This window comes from Dermacentor variabilis, chromosome 11 (assembly GCF_050947875.1).
Source record: "Dermacentor variabilis isolate Ectoservices chromosome 11, ASM5094787v1, whole genome shotgun sequence".
NCBI lineage: Eukaryota > Metazoa > Arthropoda > Arachnida > Ixodida > Ixodidae > Dermacentor > Dermacentor variabilis.
The window spans coordinates 103,352,589-103,375,261 of record NC_134578.1 but is presented as its reverse complement, the minus strand read 5'-3'; the positions used below and the strand labels follow the sequence as shown (position 1 = coordinate 103,375,261).

General features: G+C 46.1%; 1 protein-coding gene across 1 annotated transcript; it reads right to left on the bottom strand.

Annotated features, from left to right (window-relative positions):
• Nucleotides 1–179: 179 nt before the first annotated feature.
• On the bottom strand, nucleotides 180–22,390 carry LOC142564935 (uncharacterized). The gene is made up of 3 exons (XM_075676143.1): nucleotides 22,065–22,390; nucleotides 8,521–8,649; nucleotides 180–347 (listed from the first exon to the last, which is right to left on the bottom strand). The coding sequence occupies exons 1-3, from the start codon at nucleotides 22,251–22,253 to the stop codon at nucleotides 204–206; spliced, it is 462 nt and encodes a 153-aa protein (XP_075532258.1). The 5' UTR covers nucleotides 22,254–22,390; the 3' UTR covers nucleotides 180–203.
• Nucleotides 22,391–22,673: the final 283 nt, after the last annotated feature.

Here is a 22,673-nt window from a genome sequence, read left to right as displayed (position 1 = left end):
GGTAGCAGCAACTGGCACTAAGCTTTCGATGGAGAAGTAGAATTTCACATGCGTCTCTTCTCTGCCTCATTAGGGTGCGTAATAATTAAGACGTAGGTTCCTCGTCCTAATGAACGGCTCGGAAGTAAGACATTTCGAGACGAAAGAAAACGACATTTCTCCCTTCTTTTTCTTCCGTCGTCGTTGGAGTGATTTAATCTTGCTCATGCTCCCGAGCGGCTGCCATCAACATGTCTCATGTCATTGGGTGCCAGAAAAGAGCCGCTCTTTGTGACGATGATGCCCGTGGCTGCAGACTTGATGGTCTTCTGTGTAACGCTGTCACCCAGCTTGCAAAGAAGGGATACCTGCGACAGGGCGTTTCATGCTCAAGTGGCATGGGTACATAGTAATGTTAGATTGATGTATGTGGCGCTGGTGTACACGCGGGTCCAAAGCCCGTAGCTAAAAGGCGTCTAGGTAGCACCATTCTTTCATCTAGCGGCCATCATCCTCAACCTTGAGCTCACCCGCCATTGAACGCGCGTGATTGACTCAGTGCAGTCACATGGCCCAGAAAAGATTTCAAAGCTTTATCACATAGCATAATTTACCCCCACATATGCTCGAACAAGCTTTGCCGCTTGAGAAAGTGGTTCAAAACGAGTGTTGATAATAAATTAGTGTGACACAACCTAGGAGCTACTTGTTTTTTGCACGCGCGTAAAGAGGTCTGAAACCTTTTGAGGGGGCGCTAGCAACGCTCCATGTATGGGGACAATTACTGGAGGAAGGGAGCGCGAGAGGGAGAATGGCGATACCTTGAGTCCTACCTAGGGACCTTACACAAGCAGCGGTGCATCAACCAGAATGATAAGGATAGTATGTACCCCAGTGTTTCCAAAGCACACCTGCTAGGGGAAATGCGGTGCTAAAATGTTTGTAGGTAGATGCGGAGCTGAACTGGCCCGCTAGCTTTGATGAGTCGTGCCCGAGGAGGAGGAGGAGAAACATTTATTTACAAAAAAAAGAAGGGCAAGCCGGTGTCTTTCTGCTTGTGCGGGAGGCGCCCTTAGTCCAGGGCTCCTGCGGCTCTTGCTGTCTCCCGGGCCCGCCGCACCAGTTGCTGCTGGCTACGAGGGTCCGAACTAGTCAGCACGGCCTCCCATTGCTCGGGTGTGGGGTTGGGTATTTGCGGGGCCGCCTTCACGTTGGGGCACGCCCATGTGGTGTGATATAGGGAGGCGTAATTATTACAAAGAGGACATTTGTATGAATATAGCGTAGGGTGGATGGCGTGTAGTCTGCTTAAATGTGGGTATGTATTGGTTTGTAGCTGTCTCCATGTTACGGCGTCTTCACGTGAGAGAGTCTTGTGTGGAGGTGGGTATTGTCGTCTGTTCAATCTGTGGTGTTGTAGTATGGCGTTGTATTGTAAAGGTACGGGCTCCATGGATGCGTCTGTATCCCTCTCTTGTGGCGCCCGGGAGGCATGAGCTCGGGCTACAGCGTGCGCACGCTGATTTCCAAGGAGGGACTCGTGTCCTGGAGTCCACACTATTTCAACGTCCGCGGATTGGGAGGCCTGTATGAGGAGTCGGTGGGTGCCTCTTGCGTAACTACGGCAAGCTGCCTGGGAGTCAGTAATAATTGTGAAGTACTCGTTGGTCAGACTGGAGGTGATGGCTAAGGCGATGGCTGTCTCCTCCGCTACGAGGGCGCTGGCAGTGCGGACCGTCATCGAGACCACCTCCTGTAGGTTTTAGTCGACAACGCTGGCCGTCATGGCTGCTTTTTGGGGGTACTGCGCGGCATCTGTGTATAGTGTGGTGGGGAGACTGCCATATTTTGTCTGCAGAGTTTTTGCCCGAGTTTGGCGACGATCGGCATGATGTTCCGGGTGCGTGCTTCTGGGGATAGGGGCTACCTTTATGAGCTCCCGGAAGTTGGGGGCCGGATGGATTGCTTGTTCGTGGCATTTGCCGTGTGTGGGGTAGCCTAGGCGCGCTAGGACTGTTCTTCCTGTTGGTGTGAGGGCTAGTCGTTCTCTTTGGCTTGTGAGGTGGGCGTCTATAATTTCTCTTATAGTATTATGGATTCCTAGGGCTTCAAGCTTGAATGCCGCTGTTCCCGGTGATAGGCCGAACGCTTGCTTGTAGGCTTTCCGAAGAAGTACGTCTAATTGATCTATCTCCTTGGGAGTGAGGGGCAAGTATGGGGCAGCGTAGGCGATGCGGCTGATTATCAGGGCCTGGACGAGCTGTATTATGTCGTCTTCTTTCAGTCGGTATTGTTTGGTGGTGATACGGCTGACCATTCGCATGATTTGGAAGGTGGTCTGCTTGAGACGTTGAATGGTGTATGCGCCTCCGCCGTCCTGTTGTATGTGGAGTCCGAGAAGGCGGACGCGGTTTACTGTGGGTATTTCTTTGTAGTCGAGGGTGAGTGTAATGCGGGGTAGTTCATTGAGTTTTCTTCGTGATTTCTGTCGAACGACTAATAGTTCTGACTTCTCGGGGGAGCACCGGATACCACTTGTTTTTGCATATTGCTGGACGACGTCGGTCGCTTGTTGAAGGGCGTCTTGTTTCTCTCCTTCGGGACCAGTGGTGGTCCAGATAGTTGTCATCGGCGTCTATTGCATGCCTGATTCCTGGTATTGCGTTGAGTTTGTCAGGTAATTTCATCATAACAATATTGCAAAGGGTGGGTACGTGTTAGAACAGCACCTTGTGGGGTTCCCTTATTGCGGGTAGGTAACGTCGGGGTTTTGAGGGAGCCAATGCCTATGTGGCCGTGCGGTTGCTTAGAAAGGCGCATATATAATTGTAAGTATTACGACCACAGTTCGGGAGGCTTAGGTTTGTAAGGATGGTATGGTGAGCCACATTGTCGAAAGCGCCTTTGAGATCGAGTGCTAGAATCGCTCCGGTGTTGTGCGGTGAGATGTGTTCAAGGACTTGTTCCTTCAGCTGAAGAAGGATGTCGTGGGCAGAAAGGTGGGGCCGGAATCCGAACATTGTTTCGGGAAAGGGGTCGCTGGATTCTAGGTAAGGTTGAAGCCGGTTCAGAATGACATGTTCCAGAAGCTTGCCTAGGAATGAAGTCACTGAGGTTTCATATTTTCTAAGCTGGAAAGTTTGCCTGGCTTAAGAATGAGTATAATGTCCGCGTGCTTCCAGTCTGCTGGTAGCGTACCCGTTTCCCAAAGATGATTAAAGAGGTCAGTAAGAGATTGAATGGTGCCATCATCGAGATTGCGCAGGAGCTTGTTATTTATTTTGTCCTTGCCTGGGGTGGTATTTCGTGTGAGTGAATGGAGTGCTTGTTGCATCTTAGTGATAGTGATCGGCTTGTCGAGGTCGTAATTGTCGCTCCCGCTGTAGGTTGGAGGTTCTCCTTGTGCGGGCTCGAAATCGCCTATGTACCGCACCCGCAATTCCTCCAGAATTTCGTCATCAGAACCCGGATGGTTGTGGAGGATACGTTGGATTGTTTGCTGGCTAATGACCTTGCTTTGTCTGGGGTCAAGAAGATGGCGTAGCAGCGACCATGTTTTGGCCGTGCTAAGATTACCCTGCAACTTGTTGCATAGTTGTCGCCAGTTGTGACGGGTGAGCTCCCCAGCATAAAATTCCGCGGTTGCCGTGAGTTTCGCTATATGTAGTTTCAATTTACGATTATGTTTTTGGCGCTTCCATCTCCTAACAAGGCCTCGACGTGCTTCCCAGAGGTGAAGAAGGTGCGGGTCTACGGCCGGTATGTCTGTGTTGAGTGTGATCTCTTTTGAATGTCTGGCTGCGTCTTGTTGGAGCTCTCGTACCCACTGCTCGAGATCTGTAATACCCGTTGAGGAGTCATCCGCTCGCTCTTTGCGGAAAGCTGTCCAATCTGTGAGTGTTGTCTTTTTTATCGGCTGGCGTGCATGCGTAACGTTCAATGTGGAGGCAAGTATGCAGTGGTCACTGCCCAGAGTTTCCTCCGTGTTGTGCCAGGCAGCTTGTTGTATCCCTTTAGTGAGGGTGAGGTCAGTGCATGTATTTCGGGAGACGCTGTTTCCTAGACGTGTGGGGTATGCGGGGTCTGTGAGGATGGTGAGACGGTGCTGCTGTATCGTGCACTGGAATGCAGTGCCTTTTGATGTGGCTGTCGTGTAGCCCCATGCCTGGTGAACCGCGCTGAAGTCGCCTACAATCAGCAGACTATTATTTTTGGCTATGCCAATCACTTTAGTGATCAAGTAGTCGAACTTGGCCTGCTTCTGCTTTGGTGGGCTGTATATATTCAGTATGAAAAGGCTCTTTCGGCCTCGTTGGAGCGGCAGGATCTCAATTAGGTTATGATCGACGTCACTGCCGTCTATTGTGTGTTGTGTGGTTGTGAGCGTTTTAACTGTAAGTGTGGCCACGCGGCTTTCAGGCGTGGTAGTATGTGTGTTGTAGCCAGTTTGAGTTGGGTGTGTGCCTGTTTCTTGCAGTGCGATTACGCTTGGTGTCGTTTTGGCTTTACTTATGTACTGTCTCAGTGATCATTGCTGGCGTTTGTAGCTGAGGGAATTCCATTGCCCGATTATGAGTGAGTTTTCGTTCCTGTAGTCGGTTTTGCTATTCGTCATGGCTGACGGATGGATCGGCAGGGTGTCCCTGCTCTACTTCCTGTTGTACTAGTGTTCTAACTTTCTTGCGTCGCTGATCTTTTGCGAACCGTGTTTCTTCAATAACACTTGCCAGTTGCTGGATGCTTTGTTGCATTGCTAGCAGCTGCCGTTGCAGTACATCAATTTTCTCCTCGACTTGTGCGATTTCTATCGGTTTTGATGATTCCGCGAGAATCATGGGTTCAGAATGCTCCGAAGATGATGGCACTGAGGGTGCGGTTATTGGTGTGGAATGCTGAGTGGCAGTACGAGTGGCGTATAGTTCTGCAATCTGCGAGCGAAGTTTGTTGTTTTCTTCATGAAGGCGGTTGTTTTCTTCTCTGATGGCCTTTAGTTCAGCTAGAATTTGCAGTTGAACATCGGTATTGTGTATGGGTGAAGAATTGTGTGGGGTGGGTGCTGTGTGTAGACGTGATGAGAGGGTGTTGTCTTGGTGGACTGTGTCAGAGGGGAAAAGCCGTGCTGACCAGCTCACCGCTTGTGATCCCGGTACAGCAGGTCCGCTGAGGTTCCGGGTCGCTCCTTGTTGGTTCCGAGAGCAGGAGCGAGACCTGGAGTGGGAACGCTTCCGTTGCTGGTCTGTACGTGACCGAGACTTCGACCGTGAGTAGTGCCGGCGGCTGGCCCTTTGGGATGCTGAGGATGGCTTCTTCAGTCGATCAGGGCACTCCTTGGAAGCCGTAGGATGAGGCCCCTGGCATAAGGCGCACCGGGGGTGATAGGGGTGGTCCTGAGTGGGGTTCCGTGTACCACACTGGGGGCATGGGCATGGGGGCACACTGGCAGATGCGGCAGAAATGCATGGTTGGTCGGTATCGTTTGCATCGTACACCGCTGTAGTATCGCACGTAGAAGGGTACAGCCTTGCCACTGAATGTGATCACTGCCGCAGCGGTTTGTCCGAGCATACGGGCATGTAAGATTTCTCAGCCAGGTGCATAGAGCCCGTTAAGGAGGACTTCTGTGGGAGTTCCTGCGGGAATGCCGTGAATGACCCCTTTGACGGCGCTGTCGAGTGCCGCCACGTATGCCGTGACTGCAAATTCTCGACCGCCCAGGTGAATTGTAGTGATGTGACGGATGCTCATAGCTAGCTCTTCGTTTGGTGTGCTAGCAATAGCGATGTTTTGTTCTGGGTCAATTCTTACAGTAAGGGTCCGTAAGTGCTCAGTAGTGGGGTGCTGACATGCCAGCTTGATGCCTTCAGCAACCTGTCGCGTGGTCCAGGTGGCAAGGTTGACTCCATCTCGGGGACGAATGATTACCTTGAGGTCGTTTCGGGGGAGCGGTGGGAGTCGGGGTTGTCGGGGAACCGATGGGTGTCGGGGTTGGAGGGGTGGATTGGTGGGAGTCGATGTTTTCTTCCGACCCTACTTAACAGTGAGCCATTCTCCGCCGGCAGGTTCATCAGGAAGTGGGATTTGTGCGTGCTCGAGATTCATCTCTGTGCCATCATTGGTGGCCACTGGTGCGCCGAACTGGGTCAAAGTCTTCAGCTAGACCCTACCCGTCGTTAGGCTGAGCTGGGCGAGCGCCTCTTGCGAAGTTCAGAGTCCGGTAATTCGTGGAGCAAACGACTCACAGTATAGCTTTGGGTGTCCACGTGTTCCGCTCGACGTAAGGAGTCGATTGAGGCTGGTTGTGGCGGCGCTGACGTCAATTATCCAGGGTTTAGCTATGTAAAGACGGATCCCATGTGCGGTGCAACCGTGCGCAGCCTCTTCTTCTTCTTCAGCTCAGTCGTGCCCGAACAAATAGGCAGTAACTGAATATGTTTAATTAATGAACGCAATAATCGTATGTTCCACGTTCACCCTTGTCGATATGATAATGTCGGAGCGCAATACACAAGGTACCTTAGTGCATAGCGATTTGCTCTTGCGTCTATTCGTATACTTCGCCGCGACGCTCTGCTCTCGGTAAAACTTCCTTCCTGGGCAAGGTGGTGCGATTTGGACAACATGGCTTTAGGGTGCTCAAAAGATACACACACAAGAGAGAAACACAGACACACTGGCGGCCCTGCGTGTCTAGTATTTCTTTCTCGTATGTGTTTCATTATAATCCTAAGATCATTTTGTTCTCGGTGCGCGCTGTTTTCCATCAATAATTGACTGGGTTGGTATTGGCCGGCTAATCAATAATCTGCAGATTTCGTCTGCCAGTAGGCCTGATAGTATTAATTCAAAAATATTGAAATGCACTGAGGTGTTTTCATCTGTTATTCTTTCTAAAATTTTTGCGCAGTCGTTGCAGTATTCTTCGCTCCCGCGTGACTGGAAGAAAGGAAAGGTGGTTCCAGTCCCAAAATCAGGCAATGCGCATGCTCCCGAGAACTACCGTCCCATTTCATTGACAATTAAGCATCTCATGCAAACTTTTGGAACACATCATTTACTCTCATCTTGTTGAATTTTTGGAAACCAATTCATTTTTTCATTCCTGTCAACATGGCTTCAGTAAAATGTACTCGTGCGAAACCCAACTAGCTTGCTTTACTAATGATCTTTTTGCTGCATCTGACAATAACTTTGACGTTGACTGTATTTTCTTGGACTATGCTAAGGCCTTTGATACCGTAACACACGATCTACTAAACCTTAAACTCGATCAGCTTAACATTGATCCTTTAGTATTAGCCTGGATTAAGGACTTCCTTTCCAATCGAACTCAGTACGTAACTGTCAATAACGCTTCCTCTGCTTTTTCATCAGTTACATCAGGGGTCCCGCAGGGATCCGTCCTCGGGCCTCTGCTCTTTCTAATTTATATTAACGATCTCCCCGATTGCGTGAAATCGTCTTCAATTAACCTATTTGCTGATGACTGCGTAATATATCATAGGATTAGTGACCCCGCCGATTCCACTAAACTACAAGAAGACCTTAACAATTTATCTAAATGGTGCAATGCGTGGAACATGAAACTAAACGTAAATAAATGTAAATATATGCGCATATCACGCCGCTCTAACAATACTGACACACGCATGTACTTTCTGAATAGCGCTCCTCTCAGTCAAGTTAATTTTTACAAGTATCTCGGCCTTTACATCACTCACGATCTATCATGGCACAAGCATGTTGAATTTATAACTTCTAACGCTAATCGCACGCTAGGCTACCTACGCAGAAACTTTTACGCCGTTCCTGCATCTTTAAAACTGACGCTTTACAAAACACTCGTTCGATCAAAATTAGAGTATGCCTCGGCCATCTGGGATCCCCCTCAAGTATCACTAACCCTCTCCCTCGAAGCCATTCAGAACCGCGCGTGCCGCTTTATTCTATCCAATTACTCTCGTCATGCTAGCGTAACACTCATGAAGCAAACCCTTAACATACCGGAACTTTCAGTACGTCGTGCATACAGTCGCCTCTGCCTTTTCCACAAGATTTACCACAGCCTGGTATTAAAAGCAAAACTTCTTACTCGTCCTTCCTACTTTTCATCCCGCAGCGATCACCTTCATAAAGTTTTCGTGCCATCTTGTCGCACGAACGCGTACTATTACTCTTTTTTACCTCGCACCTGCAATGACTGGAACCACCTCCCCGCATCGGTCGCTACTATTATAGACTCATCGGGGTTCAAGACTGCTGTTCTCCATGCCATCTAACAAATGTTTTATTCATTCATCTGCATTTTTTTTTCTATGTATATGTACCACTCCTTTCTGTAGCGCCTACGGGCCTTGAAAGTATTTCAAATAAATAAATAAATAAATTACGCAGTGTCACTGTGCTTCAGCGCAAGACAACTTGTACAACATGCTCTGCCTCAAGCAGGTTTGTATTGCGGTGAAGCTTACAAAAGCGCGTCCGTGAATACGGTACACGCATGGGACACTTGCTACGGCCGTCATAGCGATAGCGTATACGTACCGGGTCGAAGAACCGGGTCTTGCGCTCCGCAAACACCAAGTTGGGCGTAGTAGAACGAAAGCTGGGCTGCACACGCGCATCGTTCCACACGCAGCGAGGCAGCGTGTAGTTGCGAGCGCAGGTGATAAGCTGCAATTAACAAACGTCGCGAACATACTCAGTACCCCGTGGAGACGCTTACTAAAAAAATGAAATTATGGAGTTTTGCTTGCCAAAACCACTTTCTGATTATGAGGCACGCCGTAGTGGAGGACTCTGGAAATTTCGACCACCTGGGGTTCTTTAACGTTGTGATGTCTGGTGCGCGACATGGTGCGGTGATCGGGACGGTCAAGAGCAGACGACAAGGAGTGCACGCGCAAAGGCAAATTCCGTGCTGGAAGGAGAAAAACGACAACGCCGAAGAGCGCCCGGCACGTGAACGCGCGGCGCAAGAAAAACAACTAAAAGAAGAAAAGCAAACCAATTAGGAATGTGCTTAGGCCTCCCAAAATTCGTTTCGAATGCCGTACTATACCTGGAGGCAAGAATCCCACCCATAATATGCCGATTTCGCCTTCTGACGGTTCAGACTTTCCTAAGGCTATATGAATCCCCATTAAACCGCCTTCAAATTATTTTCCTCTCTAATCCAGAATTATTTTTTCCTATTCATTGGCCCAGGTTTCATAGACCACAGATTATATTTGTGCAAACATTACTTGAACCACTAAATGTGCACATTCGCGAGGTGCTTCATGATAATACGCATTCAAATTACCCAGAGATCAGGTTTGATGACATTTTCCCAAACCACGCGAAACTCCTCCCTTACGGCATTTTAAACGCCATGTTGCAAGACCACCTGAGCAGCCTAGAAACAAACGTTATCATTGCAACAGATGCCTCACAGTTCGAGGAAAAAGCTGGCATTGGAATATTTTGTCCTGCGCTCGACTGGTCTTTTTCTTTAAGGTTGCCTGATTTTGTGCCTATTTTTCTGGCCGAGTTGTTAGCAGTAATCCTAGCTTTACGTAAATTAGACCCAATTATTACAACGGCTGCCATTCTGACTGACTCCCTTTCGGTATGCTCTTGCCTTACCGCTACTAATGAGTCACCCATGCTAAAACTATTCCGCTTACTAGTTCCTGCCCATGTGCGATGTGTTCATTTGATTTGGGTGCCAGGGCATAGAGGTTTGTTTTTTAATGGAACTGCTGATTCACTGGCAAATGCATCACTATCCGGCCCTGTTCTTCCTATTCTACCAGTGACAGCACAGATCACGGCGACAAGATTTCGGATGCGATCAATAAGATTAGCCTTATCAAACCCACATTTGACTGCTTCTCTAGAGTATAAGCACCTGGCATTTCCCTGGCATAGCGAATCCTGTGACACAAAGATGCTGGAGGTCTGCCTCACCAAATTACGCTGCCGCATACCCTCGCTGAATTTCTACTTACACAGGTCGGGTTTGGTTCCCTCCCCCCTCTGTTCTTTTTGTAATGAGGAAGAGACGATACACCACTTTCTTCTATCTTGTCGCCGCTTTACTGCGCTTAGAAAAAGATGGTTGGAAATACCTTTTCGAAGAATTGGCCTGGACTTGACAGAACCTGCAATTCTTTCGTTCGGAGCGTCCACTTTGGGATTCAGCCACACGGATGCATGCTACGCTGTCCGCACATTCCTTATGGAATCTAAACGAATGCCCTGCTAAATTCCTTTATTTTTGTTTTTACTTTTAAGTTAATTATTACCAATTCAATATTACCTTCCTGATGTTATTTAACAGGCAATTCTGAGCTATTCAATGCTATTTCAATAACTATTAGGAAATTTATGCTCCATAATAATTTCGAATAATCCACCCATCTCTTGGCCAATCCCCCACCGTGGGTAGGAGCCACACGCATCACAGGCCACAACAACAACAACAACAACGACCACGGGGCGTCAGGCAGCCAATCGGAGAATGCCTAATCGGCCAGAGAGCAGAAAAAGCGTGGTGCGCTGGCAGAAGCAGGGGAGACGCCAAGAGAGTTCCAGGAAGCGACGCCAGGAGGAGGTCAAGCACCGGAGCGGGCGTTGAAGACGGGCCGTCGGGTTCCGGACCCGAGCCACCAGGACTTCACCCGACCGGGGCCTCCTGCCAGCCCGCTCCTGTGCGTCACCCGTCTACCCGAGCGTGCCATCAGCTCCTCAAGGCCGGTGAGCTTCTGTGCCCGTGGGCAGGACGAGAACAGTCGGGCTACGGGCCCGAGTTCTACGCCAGCTGCCCCGCCAGAACGCCGCCCCCGGCGTTCGAGCTTCTGTGTCCGTGGTCAGGACAAGAGCAGTCGGGCTACGGGCCCGAGCTCTACACCCAGCTGCCCGGACAGAACGCCGCCGCCATCTACTCGTGCCACCAAGCCGCCTGCTTTACCTCTCCAAGCCAGAGCTGGCCAGCTCCGGTCGACTGGTCAACCAACTTACACCACGACCTTTGGTGAGACCGGCGCCACTCCTTTCGTCAGCTTGTCGCCGCGTCGCCGCGTCGAGACTGTTGTGTCCCTGCCGTCGTGGCAAGCCCGGACTCGCGCACTAGTTAGCTCCATACTAGCCCCGAGTGTGTTTCTTTCTGCGATTATGTCTATGTGAGTGTTTCTTTTATGTTTTCTATTTCCTTCTATTTATTTTAAGGCTTTTTTTGTTCTATTAAAAGTTTGTGTGTGTTCAAACCAACGGCTTTGTCCTCAATTGGGTTCTCGGAGGCTCCGCCTAAGAGAACCGTTAAAACCTTTGAGTGCACGAACCTTTGCCCCCATATTAGGCTCACAAACATGCATCACAAACGTGCACCTAAATCTAAGCACACGGGTGTTTTCGCATTTGGCCCCCATCGAAATGCGGCCGCCGGGGCCGGGATCCGATCCCGCGACCTCGTGCTCAGCAGCCCAGCACCATAGCCACTGAGCAACCGCGGCGGGTGACGCTTACTAAGAGAAGAAGCGATGAAACGTTCGGTTGACCAAAACGAGAAGTATAACTTGGCAAAAGCCCGAGTGCATGCCGTGCCGGGTATAGGACTGTAAGCCGCAGCCTCGGGATACTAGCCGAAGGACCTAGCGCTATTTATGCAAAGCTCTTCGATGGCAACTGACGTTCGGTATTGGCCGGCCGCCTTCGCTTAAATGCCTGACAACGATTGGCTAACGTCACTTGCTAGGAAAAGTTCTATCGCAAAAATTAACTTCTTCGCGAGTACAGGACTTGTTTGGTTGAGACTACGCGCTTCGAATATTCTATGTTCTAGTCAGGACATTTTGCCCGCCTAAGAGACATAACAAGATGGACAGCCACCTTTTAATAATAACCGATGGGAACAGACTCAATTGCGTATGATGTTCAAAGTATGGAAATCTATTTTTTTTAAAATGCCGTTTGGAGTTGATTTCGCGCAGTCAACAGATATTTGCGAAGAAACTGCAAGCCAACTGGCACGTCCCTTACAAAAAATATTAGTAACATTGAATAAACTTTCTTTAGACAAATGTTACTAGAACCTATCGACATTCAATAAACCGTGTTTAGACACCGTAAGAACTTCCTAGTAACCTGCTACCGACTATTGGCCACCGATGTTGAATTGAAAATATAGATATAAAATGTCGATAGAATTCTTACCGACTGCTAGTTACCTTATGTCGGTAGAATGTGTCAACTGTGAAGCGACTATTTATTAACCACCTTTATACATCCTAACAACTTGCTAGTAACATCCTGTCGACTATGTTATTGACATTGACAGGATGTTATTAGGAAGTTGTTAGGATGTATAAAGGTGGTTAATAAGTGGTCGCTTCACACTTTTTAGGAAGTATACAAAATGTTATTCAGAGATAATTACTTTTGCAATTATATATTGCAAAAATAACCTTTTATTATCTCAATAAAATTTGTATGTACTTCCTAAAAACTGTGAAGCGACTATTTATTAACCACCATTATACATCCTAACAACTTGCTAGTAACATCCTGTCAACTACCTGTCTGTGGCGAATAGTGGTTGCCAGGTGGCTAGGTTTGGCATGGAACAGAAGAAGACAGGTTTACATGTGTGCTTGAGCACATCCACTTAATATCCCCAGGCTATTAATGAGGACGAGTTCTTCAGTTGCCCTGGAAGTACGCTGAAATGTTGCGTTGCATAGTCTAGAAAAGAGAAGAAAAAAAAGCGATATATTGGTTTCGCTACTGTGACATTGCAACACACCGTGCATCTGTTTCTGAAAAAGGAAGTGCACAACACACAAGTTTTCAAGCCTGTGAGCTCTAAACATCTCCACTTGTTTTGTGCAAAGTCGTAAAATGCATGAAATGGCTGAATTAGTGCATTAGAGCTTGGAGCGTGATGGATGTGCGTAACACCAGGAGATCACGACACATAACCTCTATCATACCAATTGTCATCTAAAACAAAAGCTGTAAATCAACTTCAGTTTAATGAACTTCGATATTCGTATCGTGACCAGTACATGGAAGTTTCATGTGTGACTTATCTTGGGAAAGGCAAGGTGCCAGTCGAAACTGTGCTGCAGCTTTGCTTGGGCACAGGCACATAGACGAGTTGACTTATGTGTGGCACTTAAGAACCAAGAAATGATACAAGCAACATGTAACCAGTTGAACAGGCATTATGGACGTTCTATACAGCAAGATTATAAAATGCCGTTGCTGTGCAGGCAGACATTGTCAAAGTGAGCTTCTTACTAAACATGTTAGCTTTCCACAAGACAGGATATTATATTATCAGTGCATACATATGGACAGGACCTCTATCACAAAAATACATATGCCGACAGTAATGACAATGTTCTAGTTATAGTGGCAAGGCTTGCATTATAATACGCTATTATGATCAGGTTAATGGCTATTTTAACAGGAAAGAAAGCACTACCCTAAGATAGCACTGCAATTGCCATGAAAGGAGTTTTGTTGAAAACTGCAGAAAGAATATTAAGATGCTTATTTGTCACACACGTACCGAGTATGGCATTGACGTTCTTGGAATCCAACGGATCCTTCTGTGGAAGGCATTTGATGGCCACCCAAAGAAGGACTGCCCTTCAACCTCTTCTTTTGTAAAAGGAGCTTTAAGGAGGCCTCCCCCCCCCCCCCGAACTGAAAGCCTGAGTTGTTAGCATCCAGGCGCAGCCTCTTCAGCAGGCCCTTTTCAACATATTCATCGTCACCGATGTCTACCTGTGAAACTGGTGTTAGGCTGCTGAGCACAAGGTCGCGGGATCAAATCCCGGCCACGGTGGCCGCACTTCGATGGGGGCGAAATGCGCAAACACCCGTGTGCTTAGATTTAGGTGCACGTTAAAGAACTCCAGGTGGTCGAAATTTACGGAGTCCTCCACTACGGCGTACCTCATAATCAGAAAGTGCTTTCGGCACGTAAAACCCCATTATTAATTTTTTTTAATTTTACCTGTGAAACCATAGAACAAGCACAGATTCATTTTATACACTTTTAATCAAGGAATGGTTAAGAAATAGGGTAAGGTTTGCAAAAACGGAAGTAGCTGCTACTTGTTAATTCTGTTTAAAGAACAAAGCAGCCTTACCTACACCATGCATGCATTGTGCTGTGAACTGTGTATTTTCATTTAAGAATAGAAAAGATTGAGAACTTCAATACAAAAGAAAGATATGCATCTGCCTAGACCTAAGCAAATGCGTCTCACCCCTTCACACAGAGTGAGATCTGGTGCTGTTCTAGCGATTAGCAGACATTGAAAGCTTCAAGCTTGATTGAGTATTGGGCCAAGGGTCAAGTTGTGCTCGATTAGTGACGCACAAGGGCTCGAGAACTGTCAAACAAGATGCAATTGACTTCGAATACAATTGTCTGACTTCCCCTTGCAGATATGCAGTTTTCAATTTACTGACTGCACTTGGGTGTCAAGATTTTGTCTGACAAAGTGAATAAACCACATACACAAGCAGCATTTTCATAGCATAGTCATTAATAGGTACTGATAACTTCAATTTAGAAAGCCCTGTATGTTGGGCCTCATCAAACTAATTTCATAAAGGTTTGTCAAGGTAGAAGTATAGAATTTGAGTCAGTAGAAGACAGGCGAAGTGGGGTAATTATTGCAATTATTGCTGAAAATTAAATTTTAGACAGCTCATCTCAATGAGAAATTGATGCAAGCAGTTTGTACATGCCACATAAGCATTTAGATATCAAAAATAGGGATTAGAGAAAGCCTTCGCTTGGAGGTTCATTATTGCAAGCAGCCATTCCCTCGAGGAGACAACTTCTTTTTCTGTAGGCAGAAATGAGGCTCGAGTATTTTGTTGACACATACATGTACCCATGCATGTACGCTAACTCTGTTGTAAACCTTTTTTTTTTTTCATGTATATGCAAGGTTTGTGTGGAACATCTAATTGTGCAGAAAATGAAATCCATAAGAACCCGACAAGAAGCTAAACAAACAAGAGAGCAATCCCAGTGACAAGCCATGCTAAACCAACGAGACAGCAATCCCAGTAACAAACCGTATCCAAAATTTTACTGACACGGATTCTGACCTTTGAAACATAACATGTGTATATGAATGCTATCTACATTAGGGCGATGGACAACTTTAAATAATGGCTACGCCAACATCAGAACTATGTGGATAAGAAAAAAGTGGCATCAAATGGTTTGGCAGAGCATGCAGCAATGACTAAACACAACAGTGACAACATTCGGCCAGGAAAGAAATTGGAAGCCATGCCTGTACCCGGATTTCCTAGAGATGCAATCAACAGGACACACGCTCATCTGAAACCAAGGAGCCCACCCCCGTCTTATGTTAAACGTATTAAATATGCACTTCTACTTCTTTTGCCCCATTGTGAACAAGGCTTCCATATGGAAGCCGAAATGTATTGCTTTTAATGTTGTATTTGGTTGATCTACCTCTTTCTTTGTCATGTTTCATACCGACCACACTGGCGTCCGTGAAACTCTTGATGATATAATTTTTGTGCGAAAGCATTGCTTAAGGCCCTTTTTCCTAAATTATGTCTTTAGGTGGTAGAATACATGTTTCTAGACGCTCTAGAGCACATTATTCACAGCACGAAACTTCAATTCGTGGTTCTTAAAAAAGGCAATTTGGCTAGATTAATATAGAGTCTATATGGAGTATATCAGGCATAATTACTCAAGCACCCAAATATATTTAACTCTGAGGAGGCTACTTTAAGTAAATTCATTAAACTAAGGGCACTCCACCAAAGCATAAAATTCGTGATCAGCCACTAGGAATCCTGAAAATGGCAATACAGTAAAATGATTGCATATTACACAAATGTATCCTACAACTCGAAAGGTAGCGCCAGTTTTGTATGCACCTTTGTGAAAGCACCTCCAGAGCTGGCATCCTTTTCTGAAAATTTGGTTGGTCTATGTCTTTCTTAAAGGTCGGCGTCTGATTGAAATGTCTCGATTAAAAATAAACCTCGTTATTGTAATATCGGCCTATATCCTCTCTGCAACATAGAAGACAAATACGCGAAAACACTCAAGAACATAAACAATACACACAGGTTCTCGAGACGCGGACCTCCAAACCGAACTGTATACATACAAAAATCGTCATACAAGCTTCTATCTGCTTGAGTGTCAAACATAGCAATCGTGTGCCCATGATACATCGGCGTGTACATTACACATGTACTCTGCTTGCGGGAATGCCTATATAACGAATAACTTCTTGCCAGGAAACTACCGAACGAACAGCAAATTTCAGTGTTTTAGTAACTGTGTGCCCATTCAGACATAGGAATCAAGGCGGGTAGCATATATTTCACAGCAGAATACAAGTACGCTGTAACATCATAGGAAGCTTTCATGAAATTGCTAGCTAAATGTGCACAGCAACATGGCCAACCTACGATCAGAAAGCGCTCTGCTCTAGCTAGTTACACAACTCTCATGTATAGATCGTAGGCTTCAAGAATACTCGCAAGCGCCAAACTTGCTCACATTTCAAGACTTAGAAAACAATCCTTCTTCTCACAGGAACCGAGGCACCGACGTTTTTCTGGCACAACTACTGTAGAACTACCGATGAACTCGAGCTCCCACAAAAGCAAAACCTTCAACAGTCTTCCAAACGCTACGATTCGAAGCCCCAGCACCAGACTGTTCACGAGAGCGCGGGCAGACAGCTCGGCCGGCAAAACAAAGGCAGCTCGGACAGGCACTGTATTAGGACACTCACTGTCAACACTGGCGGATCACAAGAAATACACGGCGAACTAATGGCGTTACACGAGTCCGGAGGGTTTGCGATGGTTAATGCACACGACCAACTAAAAGATTACATTATGTCGAATACTGATGCCTAGTCCATACTCATAACCATTCTTTCAGGGTCCCTTCATTTCATTTTCATTGCCATACCGTTAGGCTTCTGTTTTTGCATCACATATACATTCGAGTTAACAAATTCTACTGTGTTCGTCACGTCATCTACGCAGTTACTTCATCAGTTGTCAACGAGATTGTGTTACTGAGCTTTTTTTCATGACATTTATGCATATGTAATTCTTCAATCATGGTATTTATACTAAAACCTGTAATTTTCTAACCATTTGTTGAAAACTGCTGTACTTTTGTTTTATTACGTTTACTTTGTAAAGGAGGTCCCATTGCAGTCTTTGACTCCGGGACCTCCTCCTGAATATTAACAACTTGTAATCATTCTAATGATCTCAATAAAACCAGTAGCACATTTTGTCTAGGCACTTCTACATTATAATTCAACTACCGCCTTAATGCAAGGAGCCTTAATAAAACCAACCTATTACGCCAAACTACAGTGTACTAGAATACTGTAGTACACTGTAGCCAAACAAATGCTGCAGTAGCGCCACTCTGCGGTGTTTAGAAAAATGTATGTTAAATGAGAAAATTGAGTGTTTTTTCATAATAACAATCGGTAGGGACCCTTTAACAAATTTGTTGGGTCCAAAAAGTGTGTACTTTGTAAAAATATATGCTTTGTACTTTGTCATACGAAGTTTAAGGAAGTGTATATAAAAAAGAAACGAAGCGGATGTTGCCTTCAAGATTCGCAACCGCTTCAGGCGCATGCAGTTTTGCAGAAGCGCGGCCTTCGAATTTGTCACTCAAAGGGAACCGTAGCTGGGAGGAGGGCAGGCATTTAAGCCCCAATTGTTGGGTTTACAGTGTCTAGGCAGGCTTCCTTACTTATAAAGCATATACAAGAACTTAAGCCGAACCATGAGCGAGCTTTAGTTGGCGAACACGAGCCAATCAGCGCGCCGTCCGTGCAGCTCCGTCTGCTTGCAATGGTGGATGGTCACGGGCTTCTTTGACACCTACTGAGCACAAATTCATGATCACCGCTCATATACACGCTTCCTATGGCGCTAGGTGTCGTGTTTTCGAGAATATGTGCCCTCTTCTTGAATTGGTGAGACCATATTTCCTCTTAGCGTCCGGTATTAGGAGTAATTTTAATGAACATTCTACTATCATCTTTTACTAGGAATTTGATTAAAGATTAGGAAAACAGTTACTGTGCAAAAAAAAACCTTTAAAGGCAGCCAGTCTTTGCATATTCATTCATAATTTAGATTATGTCACCGGTTCATTTTTCAATAATTCATTTTTACAAATTTTCTAATAACCAGTGTTATTAGAAAGCTGATTGAAAATGAAGCAAATTTACACCTGTGCATGAAACAAGACTGTCTTGCACAAGCCATGTTCACTGAATAATTATAAGCTTATTAAAAATGTTCATGCATGTTCTGTAACTTGTGTTGCGCACCTTATAAAGCATAATTATTTTTATTAAATTCCTATTAAATGGTGTTTCTAAAAAGTTAAAATAGTGTGTCTTAACGTTCTAGTGACTCTTTTTTAACATACTGAAGTTAGAAAAAAAAGTTACCAACTTTCTTTTGACAAACGTTACTCAAAAGTAAAGGTCTATAGGATGTTACTAAAGTTGACAGAAAGGTAATACATGTTCTTAAGAAAGTGAGGAAGCATCTTTGTATCGGATATTCCTAGTGCTTTGCAAACTGCAATAACTCCGCTTTCAACTTGCCTTGAAAGTGCGTATCAGTCGTGCCAAAAGTTAGTTCCAAAACCGATGGCTCACAACAGAACCCAACACTTATAGATGCAAGTCCGACGGTGACACAGCGTGGCCAAGCTTGCCGGACATATGGAGATCGAGTTAGTTAAAAGGATGCACATGATTTTGCTGATTTGATGTCGACACGCGGTACTTCTTTTTCTTTCGTAGGGTGGGCAAAGGAAGAACAGTTTCACGTAAGCTCTTGGGCAGCTCTCTCGTTGTGGGGCGGAGTGGAGTGGGCTGGCTGTCACTCGTTCGTTCGTTCATTCGTGTTTTTCACTCACATTGACAATTATCGTCAATGGTTTCTGCACAATTTTTGTTTACTATCTGTGATTTGAACTATGCAACCAACCACCTTCGTAATCTTTCTTGAAGTGAGCATTAAAAAATCACAAAAAATAACATTTTTGTTTCACTTACAGGTTTCAAGCATTGCCAAAAAGTAGGCATTTGGGCTGCTTGGTTCATGATTACGAGCAGAAAACAGCGCTAAACAACTGGACGGAGAGAGGGACACAGACCACAGCGCTGACTAACAACCAAGTGTCCTTATTCTTTCAGTCAGCATACGTATACTCTACCGCCATCTCAAAGCATAAGGACAAGAGAAACTCAGCATGCGCAGGGGAAATAAACTGCAATCAATGAGATATTTCCGATGCCTTTCACATTAATAATAGCGGCGGTCTCCTCTCCATTTCTCTCCTTCCGAAGGAGATAGCCTTCCTATCTCATTGATTGCAATTTATTGCCCCTGCGCACGCTGAATTTCTGTCGTTCTTGCGCTTTGAGATAGCGGTAGAGTATATATATGCTGACTGAAAGAATAAAGACACTTGGTTGTTAGTCAGTGCTGTGGTCTGTGTCCCTCTCTTCGTCCTGTTGTTTAGCGCTCTTTTCTGCTTGGTTCGCGCACCTTTCGTTCTTTCACTTAATAATTTTCGGTAAGCATTTCTTTCTTGCCTTATTTATCACCTGAATTGGTCATTACGAACACTTTCTTTGCATAGCAGGCCATAAATATCGAAGCAGAGTTTTGTTTTGCAGCCTACTGGTGGCGTGTCAGGAGGTGATCTCCTGAAAATTGGCACGCGGAGCTTTTCCGGAGTTAGAAGGCGAGTTTCCGAAATAAGATATCTGAAAGAGTGATTTATTTCTGGCTTTTTTCAATGCTTGCCCAGTGACGCAAAATCTGGGGGTCACTTCGAGGGCGCCAGTCTCCCAGGAGCAGGTTACAGACCATGGGATTCGGTTATGGTCGCGCGAACTTTCTTTCATCGCATGTCATGCGGAAGAGCGACAGCATTGCCGGGCGAAAATTGTCCATGCTTCACCAACAACAAATACAAAATGTGTGTTCCACGGTCCTGCGCCACCACAGCACTGGACCATGGCTCCTTTGCCTTGCGGAGCAACTGGGCAGACATTGTAAAAATGCAGGACGCTGTAACAGAAGAACTGTGTTTAGGAGCAGGAACCTGCTCAGTGGTCGTCACGCCATGAGTAGCTCGTAGTTTTTTTTTTTTACTATTTATACTCGGTGTTCTTTGAAAGTGTTCCCAAGAGTCGGCTCAAGACCTCAGCAGACGCCGCGGTGGTCCAATGGTTATTGCATTGTGGCTGGTGAGCACGAGGTTCCGGGTTCGATTCTCAACCTCGGCTGCTGCATTTCCGATGGGAACGAAGTGCCAAAAAAAAAAACGTATGCTTTGTTTGCGCGCTCGTTAAGATAGACGCGGGTGGGCAACGAGCCGATCCTACGGCGTCTCACGTAACCCACTGAGCAGTTTCGGTTCGTCAACCCTGTATTTCCATTCAATTCACCAAGATATAAAACACATTATGTGCGTGAAGTTTCATGCAATAATCACTGGAGGGAACTCAATAGCACCAGTGTATACGGGAGCTGCCGGCAAAGCGTTTAAGCCAGCGTGAAAATGACGGTTAGTAGACAGATTTAGCTTAGGTTGGTCCTTCTGGCTTCAACCGGCTCCGTTACTTCATAAACTCACCATTTTCAACAAAGTACTGCGTTTTAAACAATTGGATAAGCATTGTTACGAGTGTCAGACGGTAGGGTTCGAACACGGAACCTCTCGCACTTGGAAGCCCAATGTGGAAACCATTACGCCACGGACGCATGCATCGGAAAGCGGCACAGAACGCCCTCATGAATTCCTCGAGGACAAGTCAGCGCGTTGAGACGTTTGGCGCGTTTCGATTTGGCCAGCTCGACAGGCTGAACCGGTGCGACTATGCGTGTTCGCGGAGTCCTCTGCATTCACAAAAGTATAGGTTGACTTGAAATTTAAGAAATTGCAGGCAGGTAAAGAATAAGAAACAAAGCCATAACAGCGTCAGAATCCACAAGCACGAAGAGCAGACAAGTCCGTGTACCGCCCATCATTCCCGTGGTAATTGAACGATTGCAGCGCCAAAGTTCCCTTTTGTAAGTATTTTAGGAAACTCCATGGTTCTATATCAGTAAGTATTTTTAGTGCAATAAACGAGAAGACAGGGGGGTTAACCGAGGGAGCCGATTTTTATTAATCATAAGAAGCCAACAAACATTGACACCAAGGACAACATAGGGGAAATTACATTTACTTAATGAGTGAATTAAAGAAACGACCAATTCATGGAAATGAAAGTGGATAAAAAAAAACAACTTGCCGCAGGCGGGAAACGATGCCACGTCTTCGCATTGCACTTGCGATGCTTCCAGAGCATCGCACGCGTAGAGCATCGCACGCGTAACGCGAAGATCGTTCCCCACCTGCGGCAAGTTGTTTTTCCTCCACCTTCATTTCCATTAATTTATCGTTTCTTTAATTCACTTATCAAGGTAGAAGTAATTTCCCCCATGTTGTCCTTGGTGTCCATGTTTGTTGGCTTCTTATGATATATTTTTAGTGCAGGTATATATAACGAGACAAAGTGGCTGCAGGCAGTGCGCGTTGATTATGTCATTCGATAGGTGGGGGGCTATTCTGCAAGTGTCCACCGAGTGAACCTGTTCATTTCGTCTGGTGCTGAAGTGCTGATTGCCTGGGGGCGCCTGTCTTCTGACGTGTGCCCCAGCACAGCCCACCAGAACTCCAGCAGCAGACAAAATGGCCATGTCCACTAGGTGGACACTTGCATAATAGCCCCCTCCACTACTCACCGCCTCCTGCTGTCTTTTACTCTGTCCTCTCCTCTAGACTCACCACTATAATCTCTCTATGTCCTTTTACTACCTTCCCATACTGCATCTCTGCTGACCACCGTTTATGTGTCAGCATACCGCGCTACACAGTTACAATGCGGTCAGAAGCAATGTCCTTCCAATCCTTTTCCTTTGTTGGTTTTGTTCATTTTAATAAACAACCACTCAGGCCTACTTCTTACCTGCGCCACTGTGGAGATGGCCGGGAGGCCTCCGCTGCCGCCGAAGGCGCCCACCAGCTCGGAAGGCGTGGCAGACTTGGTGATGATGGTGGGGACCATGGAGGTCATGGGCCTCTTGCCGGGACCCAACTGGTTAGCCGGTGATGGATCCAGGTTGAACTGCTTTCCAGGCTTGGCGAAGGCGTCCATGTAATTATTGAGCAGCAGTCCGGACGAGGACTCGAAGCCACTCCCGAACCTGTGTTGTTAAGTTATGCGGAGAGACCAGCGGTGACGAAGCCCGCTTCGCGACTCCATCTCTCTCATACTCGCCAGAATTTGACTTAAAGACATGTATTAAATTAATCCAGCATCGGAGCAATGAAAGCATATCACGTGTGATGTGTAAATGGCACTATAATATTACGATAATATTATTATGCAGAAAACACAGGTAATTTTGAATAGCCTGGCAAGGGAACAAGAATTCATGATCCGCAGTCAATCTCTAGAGTCTGTGCAGAAGTTTGTCTATCTAGGTCAGTTACTCATACGAGACCATGATTTTGAGAATGAAATTTACAGAAAAAAACGGGTTTGAGTACATACGGCAGGGATTACCAAATCCTG